Source organism: Mesoplodon densirostris, chromosome 4 (assembly GCF_025265405.1).
Source record: "Mesoplodon densirostris isolate mMesDen1 chromosome 4, mMesDen1 primary haplotype, whole genome shotgun sequence".
Classification (NCBI taxonomy): domain Eukaryota; kingdom Metazoa; phylum Chordata; class Mammalia; order Artiodactyla; family Ziphiidae; genus Mesoplodon; species Mesoplodon densirostris.
The window spans coordinates 119,144,850-119,171,515 of NC_082664.1; the positions used below are offsets into that span (position 1 = coordinate 119,144,850).

The window sequence follows — 26,666 nt, forward strand, 5'->3', positions numbered from 1 at the left end:
CGTGTTAGACCTCTGAATAAGATTTCATTTGAACAAAGGAACCTGCTGCCTTAAAAAAACAATCATCAAACAACTGATATGCAGAAGAAAACACTTTGAAAGCATAAAGCTGGGTAAACTGGGAACATACTGTTACATCTGTTTTCTAGATTTGGGCTGAAGTGACCTAGAGGGGTAAATAATGCTAGGTGAGAGCAAAACATTTCAAGGCAATGAATAGCAGCCTTAAAACCCAATAAAAAAATTCCAAGCCTCCAGTCACCTAGAAATCAGAAATATGGCATTGTACAACATATAAACCAGTTGGTTGCCAGAGAAATGCAGTTTCTAATTTACACAGTGGAATTTTGGGGTTCTTTAAACCTGTCCTGGTCTCTCAAACTGGAACACCAGGGACTTTGCATTTGAAAGACCAGGAGAAGAGGGAGTGTCAACAAGATAAAGGAAGAAAGGGTCCTACAGCATTTGAGTGCTAGGCATACTTTATTTTTAATCTCAGAACAACCCACTGCGGTAGGTATTCTTATTCTTAGTTTACAGATAAGGGAATTGAAAAGATAAATGACTTGCCAGAGACATCCAGCTAGGAAGTGGCTAAACTGGGATTCTGACCAATAGCTTGAGCTTTTCCCCTTAAACATATAGATGCCCCTCACCTGGATATTCCCAAACTGGCAATAGTCTTCTTTAGCTGGCAGAGTTTCTGTCATCAGGGCACTGGCACTGACATCTTTTTGGCAGAGCCACTGAAGTGCAGGCCCTAAATATCTCTCAATCACCACCTACCATAAGCACCCTAAAGAACTGTGAGGGTGTTTGTGTGTGATGCCTAGGAGGCAGGGTGTCAGAAGGTGTGATAGTTTTGAGTATATGTGGTTGTGAGTTGAGGATGCATGTATGTGACTGGGAGACAAATTGCTTCTTTGAGGATAATTTTTTTGGAAAGGGCCAGAAATCATTTAAAACTATCTGGGGACAAACTGCTCTCGGAGTCAGGGAGGGAAGGCGTGTGGAGCAAGAGGGGATGCTGTTTTTCTCCGGAAGCCCCAACTTGGATCATGGATCTTAATGTGTATAGAGACAGCATGTGGTGGAATGGGCAAAGCTCAGGCCAACTCGCCTTGGCAACTTGGCTTGGGCAAGTCACTCTACTACTCTGAGCCTCAGTTTGCTCAACTACAAATAAGATAATCCCTAACTCACACGAAAGAGGACTCCTGGGAATCAGAACCTGGCTTCCCCATGTGACTTCTCCAAGGAAGGCCTTCACCCAGATCTATTCACTCTTTTGTCCTCACTGATAGGGTAGGGGAGAAGTGGAGTGGATGCAACCTTCAGTGAAGCTGGAAAGCCAATGTCTCCAAATCAAATTCTTAAATTTCCCAGAGTCTGGGAGTGGCTGTGCTACGCAGGCATCAATGTACTGAGTCAGAAACAATCACTGGATGCCTTCTGAGGGGCTTTCTTGCCTGACCGCTGGGGGCACTGGGGGCTCAGAGGTGAATTAGATGGAGTTGCTTCCCTCAAGGAGCTCAGTCTAGGGAGCATTCAAGAGGGGATTTCCATCAGCGTGGTGCACTTAGGAGGGTCAGAAGTGTCAGCGAAGTCTGGTTCTCTGAGCAGGAGTAACTGTTCTGGTTGCAAATGCTCCATAAGTAACTTCCTTCAGTATATACCCCCTGCAATCCAGGCTTAGTCAGATGCTTGGGCCTTTGGCCTCCACAGAAGTTCAGAGCCTCACTAGGTGTATTAAAGCACATTTTTATCATCACATGTGATCTTCGTAACAGGGTAAGGACTGCCATGTTAACTTGTACAGGACAGGAGGCTGAACCACAGGTAATAAGAAGACTAAGTGGAAACCATAGGACTTAACTTCCAGACTAATGTTCTTTCTGCTCCACCCACTCTGCCTCATCTTACATCCACACAGTATCTGTTATGCCTTCATTTAGGGCAGAGCCTCTTGGGAAATAGAGCACAAATCTGAGATAGGGCTCCAGACATCAGAAGGTGTCTGTTCTGATATAGAAAAACTTGGTCTTCCCTCTAGGGAGCCCCCAGTCTGAGAATGAACCTAATCTTCCATGGCCCTGCCAGGTGCTGGGCCTCCCACTGAACACACACTCTTTACCTTCTGGTCTTTCCCCCTTTACACCCTTCAGTGATTCCACCAACCAAGCTGCCACCCAAATTCTAGTCCCTACTTCACCTGAGATGACCTACTTCCCTTCCCAAATCAGTATTTCTTCCCAACTGCCATCTCCCCTTAGTAGCAAGCTTCCCTCCGCATCAGAGTCCCTCCCACCCCTGTGGACTCTGAGGGAGGGAAGGATCCTTAGAGCCTGTCTTTCTACCCCCGTTTTCACCCTTATTTCACAGGAGAGAAACAGGCCCATAGGGAGGAAGGGACTTGCCTAAGGATATAGTACCAAGTCACTGGCCACACTAAATCTGGAAGCCAGCTTACCAGACCACTAGCCTCAAGGCTCTTCTACCTCTTCACACACCAGGCCACTGACTCCTCCTTTCCCTCCATTACCCACACTGCATCAGTCACCCAGTCCTCTGGAGTCTTTCTCAAACACATCTCTCTGTTTTTATTCTTGCTTATCCATTGCCACTGCCCTAGTCAAGTTTTCATTACATCTCACCTGAACTGTTAGGACAGCCTAACTGGCAGCAGGCTCCCATTCTGCCCACAGGCCTTTAAGGCCCTTCACATTCTGCACACCCCACCTCATCCACACTAGCTTCCTTTACTGGATACCTCAATCAACAGGTCTTTCCCACTCACTCATCTTGTATTCTGGCCCCAGGCTCAGCTCTGTTGAGCACAGACATGTGGGGTAGCCTCCCCCACCCCTCCAAAACACTACAAATGATTCAGGGAAGCATCTGAGTCAGAGTTTTGACTTGAGGGCTGCTGAAGGTAGAGAAGGGTTTCTGGATTGGGGGGCTGGGAGAAAGAGAAACCTCTTGGCTCCCTCCATCTACCCCTCCCACCAGAAGATGTACCTCTGTAGTCTCCAAACCCACTATTACAACAGCCTTTCTGCCTCACCTTGCTGCCTATAGGCACCCCTCATCTAATCCACCCTCAGAATCCATCCAGCTGCTGGGATGTTGAGCATCTTAAACCATAGTTCTGGGCCTGTGGTCCTGTGACCGGCCATGCTGCTTGCACATTCTGCTGTGCAAGTCTAAGAATGTTAACAAGGTAGTAAAGTCTTCTGCTCTTTGACTGCATCTTTCCAACCCTGAGTTTCATTACTACAGCCACACTTGAAATGGTTCTTAATGTTTCTTTGCATTTACCTCTTTGTGTCCTTTGCTGAGAATAACTTGCCCCTCCGTTTCTACCTGAGTGCCACCTTCTCCATGAAGGCTTCACCCAGTTTTCCTCAGCTAGAAAGAATCTCCCTGTTCTGAGCTTCTGTGGATGTCGAATTACATATACATTTTCCACCTTGCCTTAGCTCTTTCTGTAGCATCTCCTCAGCTAGGTCTGATGCCCTTGGAGGGTACATAGTGAGCATCTCATTCAGTCTCTGTAATCGCACCCAAGCAGCAGGTACAGTATGAATGTGTCTGCCTCACCCCAGTAGGTGCTTAGGCAAATGCCTGTTGCCCCAACACAGGACTTCCAGCTTATACCGCTCATTTTTAGGCCGGCACTTAACAGAATGGGCCGGACACGGGTTAGACAGGGGGGGTCGGGACATTCCAGCCAGTTGCTAGGGTATCCTTACCCGCCTCCCTCTGCTCAGCTCCAAATGGGGTGTGTGTATGAAGGAAGTGGGGGCCAGGTAGCCCCACTAGCTCCTCCTCCGGATCCACCCAGCGGATCTTTGAGTCCCAGGAGGTCTCCTAGTCCAAGGGCCTCAAGAAACTCGAAGCGGCGGTGCGGCAGAGATAGGGACCTCTGCCGGAGATGCGCCTCCCACTCACGACTAGTTTAATTAATTTGTTTATATTTTTTGGAGGGAGGGGGCGTTCAATGAAGGGGAAGAGGTGGAGCGAGGGGAGGAGGCGGGCCCAGTATGACTGACGTGAGCACCGGGGAGCCAATGGCCCGTGGGGGGCGTTCCCCCCATTCAGTACTCCTCGCCTGGCTCGGAAGGTATGTTAAACAGCTGCTTTTAATTTGGTCTCCCCAATCTCGAGGGTTTGGGGGGCTTGTTTGCCGGCCGGTCGCTTTGGCCAGTCCGCCATGGTGTAGGCGCCGCGGGCCCTGGGACGGAACTAGGGGAGGCTCGGAGTCCGGCGGCCGAGGGAGCCGAGCGAGGGGCAGGCCAGGAAGGAGAGCTCTTGGCGCCGCCCGCTCGCCAGTGTGTGTTTCCAAGCCGGGCCGGATCCGTGGGGAGGGGGTCGGCCCGGCCCGGGGTCGCCAGTGCGCTGGTCGTGCTGCCTAGTTTATTTCACCGAGCGGTCGGTTTCGGTAGGTTTGGGCGACGGACTGGGTAAGGGGCCGGCAGGAGGAGATCCCCCTCGCTCCTGCAATGCCTTAAAAAATTATTGTAGAGAAGAAAAAAGGGGAGATTCCATACACCAACTGGAACCGGGCCCGGGCTGCGGCGCGCGGGCTCGGCAGGGGGCGGCGGCCTGAGCCAAGCCGGCCGGGCTCACTGAGCCCGCGGCGCCGGGAGTTGGTCGAGAGCTGGAGTTAACGAGCGAGTCCGGGCCGGCGGCTTTCCCCGCTAACCACGCCGGGCGAGGGCGGCAGCCGCCCGAGGGTTTTGTTTCTGTCCGCAAACTTGTCGGAGGGGGCGGTGGGCGCGCTCCGAAGAGGCGCGGGCGCCTAGGGCCCGCGGTTGTTATGGACTCTGGGGGCGGGGGCAACGCCGGACTTGCGGGAGGGGCGGCCGGGGGCGGGGGAGGCCACCGGAAAGAGCACCAGCGCCTCGGCACTAGACCCATGCGCCGGTCTGGGCTCTCCCAACTCCCGAGCCGTGGCAGTAGAGCCAGCATTCGGCGCTGGAACCCGGCCTGGGGGTGTGGAAAGCCTCCACGAACTCGGCGGCTGCGATCCGCGGCCCCAGCTGATCCTCTTGCAAACATGGAGCTGCCTCCTTCCCCGCCCACCCCAAGGCAGCGACGGTGGCTCCCTTCCCCTCCCCCGGCCGTGCTGTTTGCCCGCGGATGGGGCGGGGGTGGGGGCACGGACGTGTGAGCGCGCCCACGAGGGGGTGGCCTGAAAGGGGCAGTGAAGGTCGGAAACTGGGAAAACAGTCTCCACGCTCGGAATCGGGAAAAGGAAATGCATCAGCCGGCGGGAGGGGCGCGGGGGGCGCGCCTGTCAGCCGGGATGGCGGCCGTGGGCTGGGAGGCGGGGCGCCGGCGCGAACCGCCGAGGTCGGGCGGGGCGACGCCGGGAGAAGAGGCGCAGGGGCCCGGGCTCATGGGGCGCCGAGCTGCCCCTGCCTCCACTCCTTGGCCTAGCCTGTTTACTATCTACTCCAGCGACGGCTTGTGCAACCGGCCCGGAGAGGAGCTGAGGGGCGGGGCCTTTCCCTCTCTCTTCCACCCATCTCGGGCTCCTCCAGAGGGCCCGCCTTCTCTTGTCTTCCACTGGCTGAGCGAAGCTCCCTTTTTTCCTTCTCGGTTGTTGATTGGATGACATTCTCCCGAGCTCCGCCTATCGGAGGCCGGGCTGGAGTTTAAGTTGCTAAGATTTTTTTCCGTGAAGGGCGGAGGGAGGATTCCTGCGGCTTACGTGAGGCGCAAGGGTCCCGCCCCTACTTCTGATTGGTGGGGTGGGTAGTCCCGCCTCCTCAGGCGCAGAGAGCTTGGAGGGGGAAGTCCACCCCTGTTCCCCGCCCCCTCCCCTAGCGTGTGTGCGCGCTCAGCACATGTGTGAGGCCCGCCTAAGCTCCTTCGAACAGTCCTCCCGCCCGGAAGTCCCGGGCTTGGAGCCCTTGTCAAGGGGGGCGGGGAGAGCCAAGAGGCACACAATGATTTCTCCAAGTCTCGAGATCTGGTAGCCTTTGCGATGAAGTTAGGGGTTGACGGTGTACGGTGGCTTTGGGGGGCTTAGCTCTCGGGGTTCTGCAAGGGTTGGGAGGAGGGTGTGGGGTCTATCCTTCCTCGCCAAATACTAAAGTTGTGACCCTGCGGCCTGGCTTTTCCCGCGACTCTCGACTTCCTGGAAATCGCCCTAGGCTTAAGCTTGAGAATGCTGCGGACGCTGGCAGTGTGTTTTCTTCCCAGCACAAGGCAGCCGCTGTCCTTACTTGGCTTTATCAAAAACTCTAAGCAACTTAGGATTGGCCTGGATGCCTTAGGCAAGACCCAGGGCAGCTCATCCCTTGTTGACAGAAAAGTCGAGGGCGGCCCAATTATGCTTGGGTTCCAAGTGGTTCTTGGTGTCCAGGTGGGAGCGCCGTGTGGCACCCAGTCCAGGGAGCGGAGGACGGCCCAGACTTAAAATAGCCCTCGGTCAGTTCTGCACAATTACCTCTTCTTCGTAACCTCCTAGAGGTTTGGCCTGGGGGTCTCGTTTGTTTCGCTGGTGTGACTTATTTTTTGAGCTCCGTCCTGGGGCAGGGCTTAGCTCCCGGCGAGGCTGCTCCCATCTGTCGGCTATTCACGGAGTTCACAGTTCGCTGCCTTGTCCTTGCGGCTTGGAGTCAGGCCCACCTGTTGCCAGCGCTCACTTGTGGTCTCCGGCAGATTGCAGGAGGACAAGGTAGGACCTAGGAGTGAGTTACCTGGGGCCTGCCTCTTGGATACTGACTCAGCTCTCTTGGGGGAGTAGCCTTTTTGCGGAAGAGAGCGGGAAAACTCTAGTCCCGCCCCCTCCCCTCCTGGCGCTCCGTGAGCGCCCCCCAAAGCAAGGCCAGCGTCAGCTCGCCCTATTTAGTGAATAAATAAAAGCCACCTAGGTATCGCAAGCACTTTGTCTCTCTGTTCAAGGCCATATTACCTACACAGAGAGGGCCTAGGGACTGTCATTAACACTCGTTGGCCAAGGAGGAGGGAACAGCTGTTCTTATTATTGTCCCCAACTCTGGAATTTTTATCATTTCTCTTTAAGTGTGGCGTAGGATTCATTTATGCCGTGGCCTGTTGGTCTCCTTCCTCAGTTCTTCAAGTCTGATGCCTCCAGTTCTACTCTGGAGATCGCTAGTGCCTTACGCTTTACGCTCCGCCTTCCGGAGGCTTGCCAGGGCGTTGGCTCTTGGGGCCCTGCCCTCATTTTGGTTATCTCCGCCCTCTTAAGACTGCATATTCAGGTTTAGGGAGTGTCGGCGATTGAAGTATGCAGCCACCACTAGCTGCGGGCTGAACAACCCCTGGGGCTATTCCTCGACTTTGGTCTCCAGCCCTTAATTCTGTATTCTGTACTTACTGAAAGGAGCTGTCGGCTGCTCCGTATATTTGTGTTTACAAGGAGGCAGTGTGCGGAAATGTAAATTGTAGAGAACTGGATGGGAATGATGAGGTTCTCTTTATCATTTTTTGTAAGGGGGTCCTGCAGGGTGGCAATGCCGCTGCCTCTCCCTTTCAAATCCCAGGGCATCGAATTCCCGCTGCTGAGCTCCGCACCACCTCCTGTTTCAGGCCCTGGAACTCTCTCCGCTTCAGTCTCTAGTGTAAACATTCCACAAAAGGACTGCTAAGGTTCAGCCTCCTCGCGCAGGGCGGAGTCAGCTTCTTCCTAGACGGGCATCCTAGCCAATAGAGGCTCCTACCGGCGTCGAGATACCCAATCCGATGGTTGGGGGAGGGGCCTGGCCCGGCAGTGCGGTAGGAGGAGACTGTCGCACGGACATTTTTACCCCACATCGGTTACTTACCTTCCTGGGGCAGCCAGAGAGCTAGGGGTAGCCTTCCAATGCAATGACTGGCGAGGGCGGGAGCGGAGTTGTTGGGCCTGTAGCTGAGAGGGCAAGGGGAGGGACATGTGGAGTCCTCCAATGAGACGTGAAGAGCTTCCCGGCTTCCTCCAATAGTATTGCGGCTTGGGGGTGGGATTCAGCAATTCGTCTCCAATAGGCGGGGTTGAGTTAGGGAAGCTCCCCGCCAATAAGGGCGTGGAGAAGGTGAGCGGCTTTCCCCCCTCCCCTCCCAGCCGGGGGGGAAGGGGCGGGCAGTCGGCAGCCGGGGCACAGCGATTGGCTAAACCTTTGACAGGCGGATAGTACGGCCTGTGCGGAGCGAAGTTGAGTCTTCCCTCTGCGGGGCGGGCCGGGTGAGTGGGCGGGATTTCCCGGGTAACAGAGAAGCGGCCGCGGCGGTAGAGGCGGCGGAGACGGTTTCTCCATCTTCCCCCCCTCCCCTTCCCCCCTTGGAGTTTCCCTCCCTCCCTCCCTCCCTCCTTCCCAGTCTGGGCACTGGGGCCTGTGACCGCTTCGTTAGCGGAGAGGAGGCTGCCAGTCCGCTTTGGCGGGCCTGTGCCCCGCGCGTTTCTCGGGGCCTCCGTGCTGAGCCTGAGGCTCATGCTGAGAGGGACACGCAGTGAGAGCGGCCGAAGCAGCTTTGCGGTGAGAGCACGCCGGGCCGGGGTCGGGGCAGGGAGCCTGGTGGCGGGTAACGCCGGACTCGAGGGTGTGTAGTTTTTGGGGGGACTGACCTCCTCGGCTTCCCGTAGAGCAGGCGGGCGGGAGGCGTGTGGATGTGTGAGGGGGGTGGGGGGCGGAGCGGGCCAGCTCTCGGTGCGGGAGGGGGAGGAGAGCGTAGTCCCGGTGCGCGCGGAGGGGGCGGGCTCTCGCGCCGCCGCTCAGGGGCGGGGCCGGCGCGCGCGTGCGATTGTGGAGAAAGGGGCGGGGCTGGGCCCTGTGCTAAGTGCTTTTTGCGGTCGACCACCCCTCCGGTCTTCCCGGGTTGGGCGGGGCCTCGGCTGGGCGGCCTTGCACTGGCCTGCTGGGGTGAGGGGACGGCCTGGGGGGTCTCCCGCTTGTGGCTTCGGGGCGCGGCAGGGAGGGGGCGTGAAGTCCGCCTTCCTCCGCCTTCCCGGGATCCGGTTGGCCGGAGGGGCAGTTGGAGCGGCGATGCCACTCCCCCTGGCCGTCCTCCCCCTTCCGCGGGTTTCCGCCTCCTTGGCAAGTGAGGCGGGGCTCGGGAAAGCCCGCTGTCCGGTCTGGCTGGGAGTCGCGGCGCCTAGATCTGCCCCGCCCTACGTCTCTTTTGGGTGGGAGGGGCCCCCAGACTGCAAACTGTGGAGATGTCAGGGCTTTCTCTTGTGGCTCAGCCATGCCTTTTGCCTGGGGCACGAGGGTCAGGTGCCAGAGCTGTTGTCTCTGCTTTGCTTGGTGCAGCATGGATGGCACCATGCAGCCTGGACAGTGGGATCGTGGTCCCCGCCCCTCCCCTCTCGGTTGTAATTATTGGGGCGAGGTGCTCAAGGTCCTTTCGTTGCAGTCTGCGGTCGAGTGCTGCTCGTGCTGAGACCGTGCTTCTGCAGCGGTGATGGTGGGGGGAGGGGCAGACTCATCAGAGACTAGAAATGTGGCTGGGGACAACCTTTCCTGGAGTTCCCTCGATGTTGGGTTACCGTGGCTGTACGGGGCGGGGTTTCCTCTGAGCCAATGGGATGGTGGGTAGTTAGACTTCACCACTATTTCGGTGCCTTAGAACTTCAAACCCAGTTAGCCAAGAAAAGGATGTGGAAACTCCTCTTCCCAAGGCTGAAATTTAGAAAAGGAAGGGTTGGACTTACATTATATTAAAAAAAAATGAACTTTTATAGAAGATGGTGATTTGTTTTAAAAACTCAGACTTTGAATGAAATACTCCAATTTCCTCAGCTTCTGCATTTTTGAATGCTTTAATTGTACTGGTGGTTCTGTTATTTAATTTCTCAAATAAATAAGTTGCAATTTAGGTAGCTTCAGGTGTTCTTGAAAAGTCTGCTTGTTTTATGTAATTCTGTTAGAACATCTAGACCACTTTCTATTTATATTCTATAAAACACTGTTCTTGCCCTATTTTTTTTTACAGAGAGTAGGGTGAAATCGAGGACTAGCGTAGCCTTGTGTCTGTGACTTGTTGCCCTCCAACCTGTATTGGGAAATTGCCTTAGGACATTTCAAGTTTAATGAACCAGTTTAATTGAGAGTTTTGCTCTGAGTTGAGACATTATCTTTTCTTAAGAGAAATTACTTGTGTTTTCGATATTTTTCATGAGAAATTAAACAAGGAACAAATATGTTTATTTATGCACTAATATCTGAGCAAGCCCTCTGGCTAAATAGCTGAACTGAAGTTAAATTCTAGATTTGTGCTTTGCTCAGTTGGGACTGAGAGCGTGGTGCCATGTGCTATACTCATGTGAAGAGATTAAGTCTCACCTTCTTAGCTAAAGAAGTAGCAATGGCAACAGTAGCTTTTTAGTTTGGTTAATGGTGGCTGTGGTAGAACTGGTGTGGAGACAGAAAACCTGGGTGTTTTTCCTGATGCTATAAACTGACAAAGTTTGTGAAAATAGTGGAGAATTTACCATTGAGGAAAGTTTGGTCAACACATAGTTGTTCCTACCATTTGCAGTGCTGTGTGCTGGGAAACATAAAAGACCTAATTCATACCCTTAAAGAATATATTGGGACTTCCCTGGTGGTGCAGTGGTTAAGAATCCGCCTGCCAATGCAGGGAACACAGGTTCGATCCCTGGTCCGGGAAGATCCCACATGCTGTGGAGCAACTAAGCCCGTGCGCCACAACTACTGAAGCCCGCGTGCCACAACTACTGAAACCTGCGAGCCACAACTACTGAGCCCGCATGCCACAACTACTGAAGCCTGCGTGTCTAGAGCCCGTGCTCCGCAACAAGAGAAGTCACCGCAATGAGAAGCCCGCGCACCACAACTAGAGAAAGCCTGCAAGTAGCAACAAAGGCCCAACGCAACCAAAAATAAATAAATAAATACATTTATTTATTTAAAAAAAAAAAAAGAATATGGTGTCTGTTGGCGAACCAGGGTCAGAAGTCCCACGTAGGCTTTAAGAATTCAAGTAAGAGCCTGGATATGCTGTATTAGGAAAGTTTTCATAAATGCTTTTTCTCTCTCCAGATATCAGTATCATATACTATAGGTTTGTCAGAGTCAGAGACCCTAGAGAGATTTGCATTTTGTAATTAAGAAGTTTTCACCTAAAGAGTAAAAAAAAATTTTTTTTTTTTAAGGAAGGTGGTGTGTAGTAATTTGATAAAATTCCTGGCAAAGCATAGTCCTGTTTACATCTTAAATGTAAACAGACAAGATATACTGGAGAGCTATGCAAGGCAGATATTAATGGCTGTGAATTTTAGTTGGAATTAAAAGATTATGTCCATGGCATTCAGTAATCTAGTGCAGTGCTTTCAAAGGCTTTCTTACTCTTCTGGATAACTCCATCAACCAAAAGTTTGTTAAACTTTATTTTCTGTAGATTCTTATATAGATGATGTTAAATGCTTTTTCAAACTACATCCTCTGTCTCATTGAATAATAATAAGAGAACTTACATTTATCGAGCCCTTTACTACCCCCCAGGCACTGAGTTAAGTATTATACATTTATTAATCTCTTTAATCTTCACTGCAACCCTATGTAGTGGGTACTATGAAATCTGTGTTTTAAAGGTGAGGAAACAGTGGGAAAGAGAAGTTAGACATATGCTAAGTGACTAATCCAGAATTCGAACCCAGACGTTCTGGTTCCAGAGTCCACGCTCTTAATGCTATACTTCAGCTGCCTCTGGTCTAAGGGTATAGTAAATGGAGAACGAGCAGCGTGGGTTTTTTTTTTTGTTCCACTTGTGGTAAAACATATATAACGTAAAATTTATGATTTTATCTATTTTTTAAATGTACAATTCAGTGACATTAAGTACATACACATTGTTGTGCAGTCATCACCGTCATCCACATTTTGTTTATCTATTCATGTGTCGATAGACATTTGGGTCGTTTCCACTTCTTGGCTATTGTGAGTAATGCGGCTGTGAACATGGGTGTATAAATGTCTCTTCAAGTACTTGCTTTGAATTCTTTTGGGTATATACCCAGAAGTGGAATTGCTAGGTAATTTTGCTAGGTAATCATATGGTAATTTTATGTTTAATTTTTGGAGGAAGCAGCAATGTGCTTTTTTTTTTTTAATATTTATTTGGTTGCATTGGGTCTTAGTCGTGGCACGCAGGATCTTTGTTGCCGCATGAGGGATCTTAAGTTGCGGAATGCAAACTCTTAGTTGCGGCATGTGGGATATAGTTCCCTGACCAGGGATCAAACCCAGGCCCCCTGAATTGGGAGTGTGGAGTCTTAGCCACTGGACCACCAGGGAAGTCCCCAGCAATGTGCTTCTGAAAGCACATTGGGGGAAAAGATTGGGATTCAGATTCTAAAGGTAAATTGAGTCAACATGCATTCTTTTTTCTTTCTTTTTTTAAATTTATTTATTTGGCTGTGTTGGGTCTTAGTTGCAGCACGTGGGATCTTTCATTGTGGTGCTTAGGCTTCTCTCTAGTTGTGGTGCTTAGGCTTCTCTCTAGTTTTGGTGCGCAGGCTCCAGAGCACGTGGGCTCAGTAGTTGCAGCATGAGGGCTTATTTGCCCAGTGGCATGTGGGATTTTAGTTCCCTGACCAGGGATTGGATCTGCATCTCCTGCATTGGAAGGTGGATTCTTAACCACTTGACCACCAGCGAAGTCACTCAGCATGCATTCTTTTTTTAAAAAATTTATTTAATTAATTTATTTATTTTGGGCTGCATTGGGTCTTCGTTGCTGTGCACGGGCTTTCTCTAGGTGCGGCGAGCGGGGGGGCTACTCTTCGTTGCGGTGTGCGGGCTTCTCATTGCAGTGGCTTTTCTTTGTTGTGGAGCACAGGCTCTTGGCGCTGGGCTTCAGTAGTTGTGGCTCGCGGGCTCTAGAGCACAGGCTCAGTAGTTGTGGTGCGTGGACTTAGTTGCCCTACGGCATGTGGGATCTTCCCCGACCAGGGCTTGAACCCGTGTCCCCTGTATTGGCAGGCGGATTCCTAACCATTGCGCCACCAGGGAAGCCCTGAACATGCATTCTTGACTACCTTTTTTTTTAATTGAAGTATAGTTGATGTACAATATTATGTAAGTTTCAGGTGTACAACAGAGTGATTCACAATTTTAAAGGTTATTGAGCATCTAAAATAGCTCTGGACTGACACAGGAAGAGTCTCTGTTCCCAAGAAGTTTACATTCTTAGAAGGAAAGGTAAATACACATATAATATGAATTTACTACACATCAGTGTAGGTTGAGTGCATAAGAGTCAAGTACAAAGAGCTGTAAGGAATTCAGAGGAGAGCCTACCTTTTGGTGGGAAGAAGAAGAGGGGACACTGAATGAGAAACAGGAGGGAGGAATCTGAAATCATACATCTAGTTTAAGGGAGTTGTTAGGCTCAAAATACCCCCAGAGAGTGCTTTGGAATGTTAGAAGAGGTGGCATTGTATTGAAAATGGCACATGAATTGTCTGTCTTCCAGAGTTTGTGCATCCTTTTCTCTTCAGTTTGCAGATGTGATTGCTCCTACTGCTTTGGAAGGTAGTTAAGAATCACAGTGAAGAAATTATGGACTTGGCATAACTTGTTGCTGTTACTCTGTCAAGCTGAAGATATATTATTAATATGGTCAACTGTTGTTTCCTAATACTTCTTTTCTTTCACATGCTTTCCTGTTTCTGCTACTTTAATAAGTGAGTAGTAGAGGTAATATCTTAGGATTTTAATCTTTTTCTTGTTACAGTTTAAGTAATTAATTCTGGGTGTTTGTTTTTTGTTGAGGTTAAGGTCAAATAATGAAATTCATCTAGCAGCATACTTGGGTAGTCTGAATCAGGGTTCTGCCATTATTACATTATATTCTTTCCAAATATTTCAAGGAGTTTTGTTTTTCTGACAGACAGCTTTCTTTTTAAATATGAATTTTAATTATCTTTATACAGTTATCTGTTCGATTGTCTTTTAACAACACATTAAAAAAAACTTTGACTTTCTTTAGTTTTGTAACTTTCTTTTGGGGTCTTTCTTCAAAAGACATGCCCCCCCCAAAAAAAACAAAAACAAAAAATCACACGAAAGACATGCCCAGTGGGATTTGTTGTCAGTTATAACGAAATGCAGATTTTTTTTTTTTTTTTTTGTCCTTGTATATTTGCAGGTCAACAACCTGATACTGGTTTTCATCAGGGGAGAGCTATACAGTGGCTCACAGTTCATCTAGATTGGGACTTTACTTTCTTGATAGCCTCAGTGCCTAGGACAATGCTGGCACACAGGTGATAGATAAGTAGTTTACAACCTGAACTCTAATGGCATTTTAAAGTTTGCTAACTAGAGGATACCTCTGTTTAATTGGCAGTTGGCTTCAAAATTAGTTAGGCATTTATTGGTAGCAATTTCTAACTGATACATCTCTTTTTTGCCCCTCCCTTCTTTTGCTTTTGTACTCCTCACCCGCTTTTCTGTGTGTGCGCCTGCATGTTACTTGTATTTATGAGCTTCGTGGCAATGGATGTTTCCTCAGTCCTGCTGGTATCCTCCAGGTGCCAGGCTTATTGACTTGCAGGCTGTTGAAGGATATACGGAGCCACAGTCTCTTATCTGCAACTCTGAAATGCAAGAATTTTTGTTTGTTTTTTGGTAAGTTTGGTTCCACAACTAATTTAGGGGGACAACCTGTTCTACGCTGTCCCACTTGGTGCAGAAATGTGAATGTGCTTGATTATAGAGAGCTACACTATGCGCCGTATTAGCTTTCCAAAATCTAAACAATACTGATAACTCTCAAATTTCTGTCTCTCCCTGGGGACCTCTCCTTTTTACTGTAGATGAACAAATCCAGTGGCCCACTTCATATTTCCTCTTGGATATCTAACAGGCATCTTTGACTTCTCTCTTTTTCACACGTGGTCTATCAGCAAATAAATACTATTTGCTCTATATTCAAAGTACTATCCAGAATTTGACCAACTTGATACCACCCCCTAGCCCCCAACTACAGCAGTGAGTGCCACTAAGATCTCTAGCTTGGGTTATATCAGTAGCACCTTAACTGTTCTCTCTGCTTTGTTATTGCCCCTCTTCAGTCTGTTCTTAACATATTGATAGCAACCCAAGTGATTCTCTGCTTAAAACCCTCCAACGGCTTCCCATTTCAGTCTGAGTTCTTATTATGACCTATGAGAACAAACATGGTATGCTCCCTACCTACTACCCTGAACTCCATTACCTCTCTGACTTCATTTCCTACTAGTCTCTCTTTCCTCCATTCTGCTCCAACTACATGGCCTTTTTGCTTTTCTCGGAAAATACCAAGCATATATGTATATCAGAGTCTTCGTGTTTGCTGTCCCCTCAGCCTATAATGGTTCTTCTACTGATTTCCACATGGGTAACTCCTTACTTCATTTACTCAAAAGTTACTTTATATTAGTGAGGTACTCTTTGGTCACCCTTATCTAAACTTTCAAAAATTCTCTGCTTTTTCTTCTTAGCACTTGTCACTGTCTGATATTCTGAACACTGTTTATTATCTTGTTGTCTATTTCTCCCACTAAAATGTAAACTTCCTGAGGGAGGAGAGTTTTGTTTTATTTACATCTATATCCCTAGCTCCCAGAACAATTCCTGGCACATAGTATGTGCTCAATAAATACTAGAGGATGCATGCATGTGTGAATGAATGATTTGGTTTCCATCACAGCAAAGCACTATGCTAAGCACGGTGGAGGATACAAAGATGGTTAAAGGTTTGTGTGCCTATGTCTGTGTAGGGGCAGAAATACAGCTAATAGGATAGAGGCAGTATGAGGTGAGTGACACATCTACCTATCATCTTAAGAACTACCTTGGGTTCTATTCTTTATAATGCTTTCTTTATAGCTTCAGCTAGTGTATCTTCTGTTACACTTAGTCTTGTTGTTTTATACCATTCCTAGTTAGTTTATAGAAAACTTGTCACACAAACTAAATGTTAATGTCCTTGAGAATAGGTATACACAATGATTTCCTTCTTTTATATTCCCCTACTATTAATACTTAATTTTTTTAAAACTTCAAAAATTATTTATTTATTTATTTATTTGGCTGCGCCAGTTCTTAGTTGCAGCACATGAGATTTTTAGTTGTGGCATGCAGGATCTTTAGTTGTGGCATGCGGGATCTAGTTCCCTGACCAGGGATCGAACCCGGGCCCCCTGCATTGGGAGTGTGGAGTCTTAACCACTGGACCACCAGGGAAGTCCCTAAACTTTACATTTTGAAATAATTTCAGGCTTAAAAAATGTTGCAAAAAATAATACAAGAATTGCCATAGTACAGTGATCAGATCAGAATGTGAACATTGATATAATTATTAATATCTTTTGAATTGAACCAAATATTTTCTTGTCCATATTCTACCTATAACATCAGTGTCAGTTAGATGCAATTTTAGTTTTTGAGTTTCTTTTTGAGCAGTATTAACTACTTGTAAAGATTTATATTTAATGAGTTTATTCTTTATGAGATGTCTTCAGAAGAACGAAGAGAAAATTTACTTATTTTCTTTTTAATGGAATAAACTCATTTTAGCTATAACCGCTTATACATCTGATCTGTATTGTAGGATATTGATGATCTTAGTTATCCTATATCTTGAAACGTTTTGGTCTTTTATCATCTTAGGAATTACTTTAGCATTACTCATCAATTATTCCCAACTATGCTAAAAAAAACCCTAAAATAATAAGAAAATGGAAGAATGATGAATTGCCTTAGAAGGATGATGCAGTAGTAAAATAAGTCATCACTACTTCAGTTTTCTTACTGCTTTGCCCAAAGCATTACAGCATCTTTCAAGAAAGTGTACAGAAAGTTGGGGGATGCCATCTTTAACATTATGTAAGATGTTACCATTTGGGGTGAAAGGGGTATGAAAGTTCTTTATACTACTATTTTTACAGTTTTTTTAAGTTTTCATTCAACATGTTTGATAACCCGTAATCTTTCGTTTTCCTCCAATGATGGCAAAGACAAGAAAACTAACAGAGGAATACATTTCACAGTGATTAGAGGAACTAATAGATGAAAGCAGTGCAACAGATAGCAACACTGTAGGCTGTAATGATGATGGTAGAATTGATTGTATAAGCCAAGCTGCAGACTTTGAGTCTTCAGATGACAGTATCCTAGATGAATTTTCTCAAACTGAAGAATTTATGAGTGGACAATATACTTCTGAGGGCGGGGTGTGGGCGAGGAGTATGATGTCCTCATCGAGGAATCATTCAACAGGAAGGACTTCAGAATGCAATATTTTCTTTCTTTCTTTGGCTGTGCCGGGTCTTAGTTGCAGCACACGGGAATCTTCGTTGTGGCATGCAGGATCTTCGTTGTGGCATGTGGGATCTCGTTCCCTGACCAGGGATCGAACCTGGGCCCCCTGCACTGGGAGTGTGGAGTCTTAGCCACTGGACCACCAGGGAACTCCCCAGAGTGCAATATTTTCAACAAGAATCCAATCCAAACCATTCCAATTTGCTAAAAGCATGTACAATGGTGTTCTCTAATCTTTAATCTTTTATGATGTTTTTATACCAAAACTTAATTGATGTGGTTTGTAAGTGGACAGATGCCAAAGACAGGTGTGTGTACGGAGGTGACTGGAAGGAAACATGTAGAAATGAAAAAGAAAAATCATTGGATTGATAGTTTAATTGGTATTTATTAGTCTCAAACTGAGAACGCTTGCATTTGTGGAGTGTAGAAGATGATTGTTCTCTCTTCAGCAAAATTAAGAAGTAAGTTTTCAAAGTTGTGTTTGATCATGTGAGGGGGAAAAAAAACCCCAAAAGTGACAGTAAGCTAGAACTTTACTTGAGATTTACCTGAAATCTAGAATCAAAGTTTATAGAATGGCTATGTTCCAAGTTCATCCATGACAGTTGATGACTAGTCAGTTGCATTGTAAAGAATAGTGCCTGTTTTGGGTATTTATATCTTCAAAACCAGGAAAACACGGAATAAAAATTTGGATTTGCTGTTTAAATTCTTTTTTTAAATTAACTAATTAATTTATTTTAAAATTAATTTATTTTTGACTGTGTTGGGTCTTCATTGCTGTGCACAGGCTTTCTCTAGTTGTGGCGAGGGGGGCTACTCTTTGCGGTGCACCAGCTTCTCATTGTGTTGGCTTCTCTTGTTGCGGAGCACTGGCTCTAGGTGTGTGGGCTTCGGTAGTTGTGGTGCATGGGCTTAGTTGCTCCACGGCATGTGGGATCTTCCTGGACTAGGGATCAAACCCGTGTCCCCTGCATTGGCAGGCAGATTCTTAAACACTGCGCCACCAGGCAAGTCCTAAATTCTTACTAAAATTTCTAATAAAGGTATTTTTAGCCCAAATGATAAATGATAATGTAATGATAAGTTTTTGTGGTACACTGAGGGTTAAAGGTGAATCACATGTCGTAAAGAAAGCAGTGTTATTGTCTGCATATACAAAATAATTATCCTGAGTCACCTTGTTAAAAATTGTTGTCACACTGTAGTATGACATAACTCCACCAAAGCTCACAAAACGTATATGTCAAATGGGATTGTCATTATATTACATCGTTTCTCAACCTTGGCACTATTGATATTTTGGGCTGAATAATTCTTTGTTGTGGGGGGCTATCCTGTACACTGTAGGATGTTTGGCAACATCCCTGGCCTCTATTCATGAGAAGCCAGTAGCACCCCTCTCCCGGAATTGTGACAACCAAAAATGTCTTCCAACATTGCCAAATGCGTCCTGGGGGCAAAATCTCCCCAGGTTGGGGGACTACCTCATCAGAAGAATGTGAAACTACTTTCAGGGGAGGCTTGGGTATCATATTATGGTGTTTTGAGAAGAATGGGTTGTTAATTTTGTTGAGTGATTATTCTGAGTAGTATGGGAAATATAAATAGATTGACTTTTTCATTCTGGAACACGTTTTTCATTTTCTAGCAGATTTAAATCCAGAAGTGGATCTTTGGACAGATTTTGAAGTAGACGATGGCAGGCAGTTTTACTGGGTTGAAGTAATTACATTCACTTAATGCTTTGATAAAAGCTTCTTTGCTTTTGAAGAGAAGCCTTCCATTTTTTCAAGAGTATTGATTGAAATAAACTGACCAGGGCACAATTTTATGTGATTTCATGTGATGTTGACCACCAGGAAGAGAATAATTTCAGATTTTTTTCTTATATAAATAAAAGAACTTTAAAGTGTGCCTAATTCAAGATAATATCAACACAAAATCAAGAGGCACTAAAGGGTCAACCATAAATTAAATGCATTTCAAAAAGAAAGCATGTAGACTTAAAACCCTCCATGATAAGGTGGTTTGTTCCATACACACTGTTACTTTGAGCTTATCTTGACTGAAATAATTCTATTGTTTCCATTTAAGCCAATTTGTGAAATTTAATTTAATGAAAAGATTCTTTAAAGTTGGATTTTCCATTTGGATTCTAATAATTATGGAGAGATGTCTGGATTTCTAGGAGGCCAACTCTTTATTGTGATTAAAGACATTTAGGTTGTAAAACTAGAAAGTTAGTTTTTATTTTTCTGGTTCTGAAGGGATTAGCTTTTACCTCTGCCCTTCTAACATTTGTCCGAAACATGTCACATTTGTTCGTCAGTTGTCTTGCTGTACTCCAGAATACTCCCCTGCAATATCAGAATTATCCTGCTCTACTTACTTTATTTGGGAATTATGATTTCCTTGCATGATGATTTGGAGCTATTCCCACTTTTTATTATAACACATGGCCAGATGACTATGTAGTGTTCTGTGCCATTGTTTGTTCACATTAGTCTCTCTTTACTAGTTTCTATCCCTCAAAGTGCCTTTTTTTTTTTTGGCTTTTTAAATTCCATCTTCTTAGACTAGTGTTTTGATAACAGGGTAAGCTTCAAATCTGAAACAGTTGGGGACCGTAGTGGCAGGCGAAAATCATGTCAGCTGAAGCAGGGTTTGAAAGTAGTTTTCTGTCCTGTGGCTCCATCATTTGGCATTCAAATACTTATATTTCTACTCCAGATTGATCATGTATTCCAAGGAGAAAGGGTCTGTCTACCGTCTTGTTCCTTTAACCATCTATGTGACCTTGAAAACGTCACTTAATTTCTTTGAGTATTAGTTTGCCTCTAAATAGGAGGCTTCTGGGTGTGCTCGTGTGACAGGACTGTTGTGAGGAGCACATCAACTGATAGCAGTTAGATATGGAAGACTTGGTTGTTGTGGATCAGGAAATATCCTATTCAGTGCTGGAGCCCCAACACTAAGTACAGAGCCTGGCACTCGGGAATTATTTGTGGGGTGAATGAATTGGCAAAGATTTTAAATAGCTGTTTATTGCCTGTAAGTCCAAAGTTACTGTAATATTTTAATTTCATCCTGTATCCCCCATGCCCTAATTCATCCCTAATTTTCAAGAGATAACTAAACATTTACCTTCTCCGTAGACTCTTTCTCACTGTACACACTTCTTCTCCCTTCCAAGTTTCTAGTGCTTATTAGTACCACTTGTGAACTAGTTTGTATTGTTAGCTTTTCCTCCCAAGATTTGATGTAATTTTATAGTTGACACCCATATATACACACTACCTGGATTTTACCATTACCATTTTTACAGTACTTCCCTTATCATATATCCATCTATCCATTCTTCCATCTATTAGTCCAAACTGATTTCTTGATGGTATTCTAAGTACATTTCAGACATTAGTACACTTCCTTTTTTTCAGGCCCTTGAAAGTGAAAGCGTGGTGTCCTGACCACTGGACCGCCAGGGAATTCCTTACACTTTTGTCTGAGTACCTGAGCATGCATTTCCTTATCTAGAGTTCAATGCTTGTTTCTAGCCTTTTCCTTTTGATGCAGATTTATATACAGTGAAATGCACAAATCTTAAGAGTACATGGTGTATGTGTTGAGATCACCCTGTATATATTCTATAGCTTATTCTTTTCACTTATTATGTCCAGGACAGCTTTCCTTGTAGATGAACCCTAATCTTTCTAATTGCTACATAGTTTTCCTAATATGGATGGATCAAGTTTATTTAGCTATTGATAGACATTTAAATTTTTTATACTTTGCTGCAGTAAATATACTTGGCAGATGTATAGGATAGAGACCTAGAAGTGGAGTTACTAGGTGATTGAAGGGTATGCAGATTTTCAATTTAATTTAAAAATTTAATAAAAACCTGCAAGTTACCAACCAAATAGTCTATAACAATTAAAACTTACACCAGGAGCGTCTCCCTGCATTCTCACCTACGCTGAATATCATCATTCTCTTAATTTTTGGCAGTTCCTTTGGGAAATCATTTTACTTTATATTTCTTTGAATACCAGTGAGGCTGTATATGGTCTTTCCAACTAGTTTTTAAGCTTTTCTAGGGCAAGGGCTGAGATCATCTACCACCTTCTTATCTGCTCCCTAAGTATTTGCTAACTGAATGGATGAGTGCTGCCAAAGCATTCCTGCTGTTGGTTTGAGGCTGAAGAAAGGATGAATGAGCTAAGTGTGTGAGACGTTAAAGGTGAAGTTGCTCAATGCATGTGTGTGTTAAATAAATAAAGGAACTCTTCTTTCCTCCTTGTTTTCTCCTCTTCTGTGTGAGGCAGGATAGTGAGGTAGTTAAGAATCCAGGCTCTGGGGACTTACCTGGTGGTCCAGTGATTAAGACTCCACGCACCCAATGCAGGGGGCCTGGGTTCGATCCCTGATCAGGGAACTAAGATCCCACATACTGCAACTAAGCCCACATGCGCTGCAGCTACTGAGCCTGTACGCTCTAGGGCCCTCGTACTGCAACTAGGGAAGCCCGCACGCCAAAACTAGAGAGCCCAAATACCACAACGAAGAGCCAGTGCAGCCTAAATAAATAAATAAATAATTTTTTTAAAAAGGACATACTTCTGTATTCAATTAAAAAAAAAAAAAAAGAATCCAGGCTCTGGAGACAGATTTTGTGGATTCATATCCCAGCTTTGCCTTTTAACTGTGCAACCTTGGGCAATTTTAATCTTTGTGTTTCAGTTTTCTCATTTATAAAATAGAGAATAGTAGTACCTTGCGTATAGGGTTGTTGTAGGGATTAAATTATTATTGGTAAATTGTATAGAATGGTGCTTGGCATTCAATATATGCTGTTACTCTGTTGACTATGTTATCTTTCCCTTCTGCATGTACAGTGTTTAAGCATCTGTGATGAGGCTAAGTTAAGGAATTTAGGTTGTTATTGTTGTTTTGTTTTTTGGGGGATTTTGTTTGTTTGTTTTTGTTTTTTGGGTTTTTTTGGCCGTGCTGCGCGGCTTGTGAGATCTTAGTTCCCCGACCAGGGATTGAACCCAGACCCTCAGCAGTGAGAGTGCCGAACCCTAACCACTGGACCACCAGGGAATTCCTGGATTGTTTTCTTAAGTGATGGGAAGCCATCACTTAAGATGATGGATTTACAGCTGGATTGGATTTGCATTTGAGACCAACCTTTTTTAAAAAAATATTTATTTATTATTTGTTTATTTTGGCTGCACTGGGTCTTAGTTGCAGCTTGCGGGATCTTCACTGTGACATGCAGGATCCATAGTTGCAGCACGCAGACTTCTTAGTTGCAGCATGCAGACTCTTAGTTGCGGCACGCATGCGGGATCTAGTTCCCCAACCAGGGATCAAACCCAGGCCCCCTGCATTGGGAGTGCAGAGTCTTACCCACTGGACTACCAGGGAAGTCCTGAGGCTGACCATTTTGAAAGCAGTGTAGAGGGTAGACTAGATGGGAGAGAGGCTGGAGGGTGTTGGTAACAATTGAGGTAAGGGATGATAAGGTCTCGAAATGAGGGTGTATCTGTATGGCTAGAGAAGAAGCAATTGATTTGAGAACCACTTAGGGAATAGAATTAAGGTGGTTATTGTTAAAGAAGTAAAGTACAGTTCAGAGAAATTGCAGACCCTGGGCGGCCTCTATGGTGTCATAGAGATGGTCTGGAAGGCAAACTCTGTAGAGGCAAATGAAGTTAAATACTTTATAGAATCACAGTCACTTTATAAAAGAAATGATATTTTAATAGCTAAAAGATAGGACATGATCTCAGAATAAAGCATAGTTCTTTAATACTTAACCTATGAAAAACTCACTGCAATCCCCTCTCCCCCCACCCTTTTCATTTTCCTATAGACTTGTCCACAGACCAGCATTTGGCAATCACTAGAGTAGTCTAGTTACATCCTTTTGCAAATAAGGAAGCAGGACCAAAGTTATACAGCTTCGAGTCAGAGTTTGGACTAGAATCCAGGTCTTGACAGGTACTTTAGTTTTTTTCCATAGTCCTATGCTGTGCTCTTCTGATCTAAATTTGGTTTTCCATTTATGAGGTATTGACTGGCTTTTGGTTCCAGAGATTAATCTCAGATGTGTTTAAGCATCTAAGTTTCAAGCCAGTGGAACCCAAAAACAAACTGTGATCTAGATCATGGGTATACATAGAAGTAGCAGCCAAAAAGTCTTTAAGACTTTTCAGTCTTGTCCATTTATTAGACTTATCCCCAAGTAGGTTGAGATTGAGTGTTCATAGAAATTTGGGAGACTTAGTCCTTTGATCTAAAGTTATAGTCAACAGGGACTTCCCTGGTGGTCCAGTGGTTAAGACTTCACGCTTCCAATGCAGGTGGTGTGGGTTCGATCCCTTGTAGGGGAACTAAGATCCCACATGCCGCACAGCGTGGCTAAATAAATAAATAAGTAAATAAATAAGTTATAGTCAACAGGAAGGATATTTATAGCTTGCGATTTACAGAAAAATAATATTGAAAATGGCTGGCTTGCAAATGAAACAGTTGTGCTCCTGTGTCAGAGTCTAACTTAGGTTTGTAAGGTGTGAGAAAAACCCAAGACACTATTTCAAGGCTGAGCATTCGAGTGGCAGGCAGGTTGAGGATGATGGCGAGGATGATGGTGAGGATGGAGAAGGGGTGAAGCAGCCTTGAGGAGTCCTTGTGAGGACTGCTTCCCCTCAGAGCATGCACGGTCCCAGGGAATGAAGAAAAAAGGTATGGGTGGATGTAGAAAGTAGGTAAAAGCCCCCCACCCCCAGTCTTAAAAAGAGCCTTACTTTAGGTGGAGAGGGAGTGGCTTGGAGATCTGTTACTGTATTTTTAATCTTACCACAGCCGTGGTGTCTTTTTAAAGATTTTTTTGTGACCAAAAATTGGTAGGCCTTGGCCCTATTTTGTCTTTGGATGACTGGAGCATTCTTTCTTATTGATATGCTTATATTAATGATACCGATGTTGGAAAAGCTCTGAAAAGACCCATCTGGATTCCTGGCCATAGTGTTTATTAGACTTTTTGTGTGCTGCAGGAAAGGAAGTGTTCCCCTACAGGGGGATTATTAAACTAAGGGATTCTGGAATCACTTTAGGATTAAAGAATGTTAGAGTCAGGAGAAACCTTAGCAACGGTCTATTTCAACCTTATTTTATTTTCGGAGAAACAAGCTCACACGGAAGGAGGAACTTGTTGAGGTGTACATCGTTTCTTAAATTGCCAAGTCTAGAACTATTGTCTTCTTACTCCTGACCTAGTGTTCTTACCATGATACCATTTAATTGTTGAAACAATTCATATTTTAAAAAGTAGACGGGAATTATAGTACTAGCTTTTGAGAGGAGTTAGGAAGAAACACTTGAATGTTTTTATAGCATGTGAATAATATAATTAATGTTAGGGATGATGACACTTGACAAAACTAGAGAATGAAGAAAGGTGTATCTTTGTGTTTTTAAATTGGAGGTTATTTTTCAACTCTGTAGTACCAGAGTAATTCAAACTATGTTAGTATTTAAATTTTGTCTTTCAGTTATGATAATCTTTCCACTGTTGGGAGTGTGTGCACCAGCATGCACAAAACTACCCAGTGATTATCTCTAGGATGAAGTAGATAATCATTGATTCTGGGAGTTGAGCTTATACCAGTTTGGGTGACTGGTTGTACACATTGTATTGGAGTGCGAATTGGTTTGCATGTGATTGCTTTTCATTTCTGCAGGTTTTGTAGTGCATCCCTGAGCATGAGTGCAGAATGAAGCGACGTTTGGATGACCAGGAGTCACCGGTGTATGCGGCCCAGCAGCGTCGGATCCCTGGTAGCACAGAGGCTTTTCCTCACCAGCACCGGGTGCTTGCCCCTGCCCCTCCTGTGTATGAAGCGGTGTCTGAGACCATGCAGTCAGCCACAGGAATTCAGTACTCTGTGACACCCAGTTACCAGGTAAACTAGAGCCCATCAAGGGACTAGGGGTGAAAGAGGAACACTGGTGATTTTACCCAATTAAAAAATTTTTATTAAACATTCAGATATTAAAAAACTTATTTATGAGATATATGTAAGGTATAAAAAATAATGTAAACAATGTACACTTGTGTATTTACCATGCACTTTTTAAAAAAAAATGTTATCATGACCTTTGAAGTTCACTGTCTCTCCCTGATCCCTTTTCCTTTTCCCTCCCTTTAGAGGTAGCCACTAATCTGGGTTTATAATTCCCTTGACTTTATTTAGTTTTTTAAAATCATTTATTTATTTTTGATTGATTGGAGTATAGTTGATTTATAATGTTGTGTTAGTTTCAGGTGTACAGCAAAGTGAATCAGTTATACATATACATATATCCACTCTTTTTTAGATTCTTTTCCCATCTAGGCCATTACAGATTATTGAGTAGAACTCCTTGTGCTATATAAAATCATTTTGTTTATACCTCTAGACAATAAAGTTGTTTAGTTTGGGTATTTTTGAACTTGTATATAAATGAAAACTTATATTTTCTTCTTTGACTCACTTTTTTTCACTCAGCGTGGTTCCTAAGACTTATCCATATTTAGTATGTGACCAATTGAGTCATTCTCACTTAGTTATGAATTATATTAATATATCCAATTAATTTATCCATTCTTCTGTTGATGGACTATCAAGCTGTTTCCAGACTTTTCCTGTTAGACAGGAACTGTGGTGAACGTTCTTAGGTTCTCCTAGTGCAGTGGTACTGACAGTGGCAATAAACAGTGACAAGACAAGCTTGCAACAGAATGTAAGTCAATGCACTACGTTTTTTTTTTTTTTTTTTGCGGTATGCGGGCCTCTCACTGTTGTGGCCTCCCCCGTTGCGGAGCACAGGCTCCGGACGTGCAGGCTCCGGACGCGCAGGCTCAGCGGCCATGGCTCACGGGCCCAGCCGCTCCGCGGCATATGGGATCCTCCCAGACCGGGGCACGAACCCGTATCCCCTGCATCGGCAGGCGGACTCTCAACCACTTGCGCCACCAGGGAGGCCCTGCACTACGTTTTTTATCAAGAGGGTTTTGCTATAGGAATTTTAAAAGGCAGTGGAATTAAACAGTGTGCTTAGTTGTGAAGCACAACTGTGTGAAGTAGTTGGTTTACATCCTGGTGCAAGCTCTTTGTTTTTGCAGACCACACAGCAGGTCTGAGGGCACAGTAGGAAGTTTCTTGAGTGTCTAGGAGAGAGATTACTGGGTCATAGGGTGTGCACATCTTCACCCTTAGCAGGTAATGTCAAATTGTTTTTCAAAGCTGTACCAGTTTGTTGTTGTTGTTGTTGTTGTTGTTGTTTGGCTGCATTGGGTCTTTGTTGCTGCACACGGGCTTTCTCTAGTTGTGG

At 45.3% G+C, this 26,666-nt stretch overlaps 1 protein-coding gene across 3 annotated transcripts in view; it reads left to right on the forward strand.

Moving 5' to 3' along the window:
• The first annotated feature begins 4,060 nt into the window (after window positions 1–4,060).
• SIN3A (SIN3 transcription regulator family member A) overlaps window positions 4,061–26,666 on the forward strand; it is a 67,794-nt gene continuing 45,188 nt past the window's right edge. The window contains exons 1-2 of one of the 3 annotated variants that reach the window (XM_060096972.1): window positions 4,061–4,123; window positions 25,034–25,255. In XM_060096972.1, the coding sequence (XP_059952955.1) occupies window positions 25,067–25,255 (189 nt within the window). In that variant the 5' untranslated portion in view covers window positions 4,061–4,123; window positions 25,034–25,066. Of the gene's footprint in view, window positions 4,124–8,226; window positions 8,487–8,531; window positions 8,551–25,033; window positions 25,256–26,666 lie in introns of those variants that run through there. The other 2 variants (XM_060096971.1, XM_060096973.1) reach the window with 2 other exon arrangements.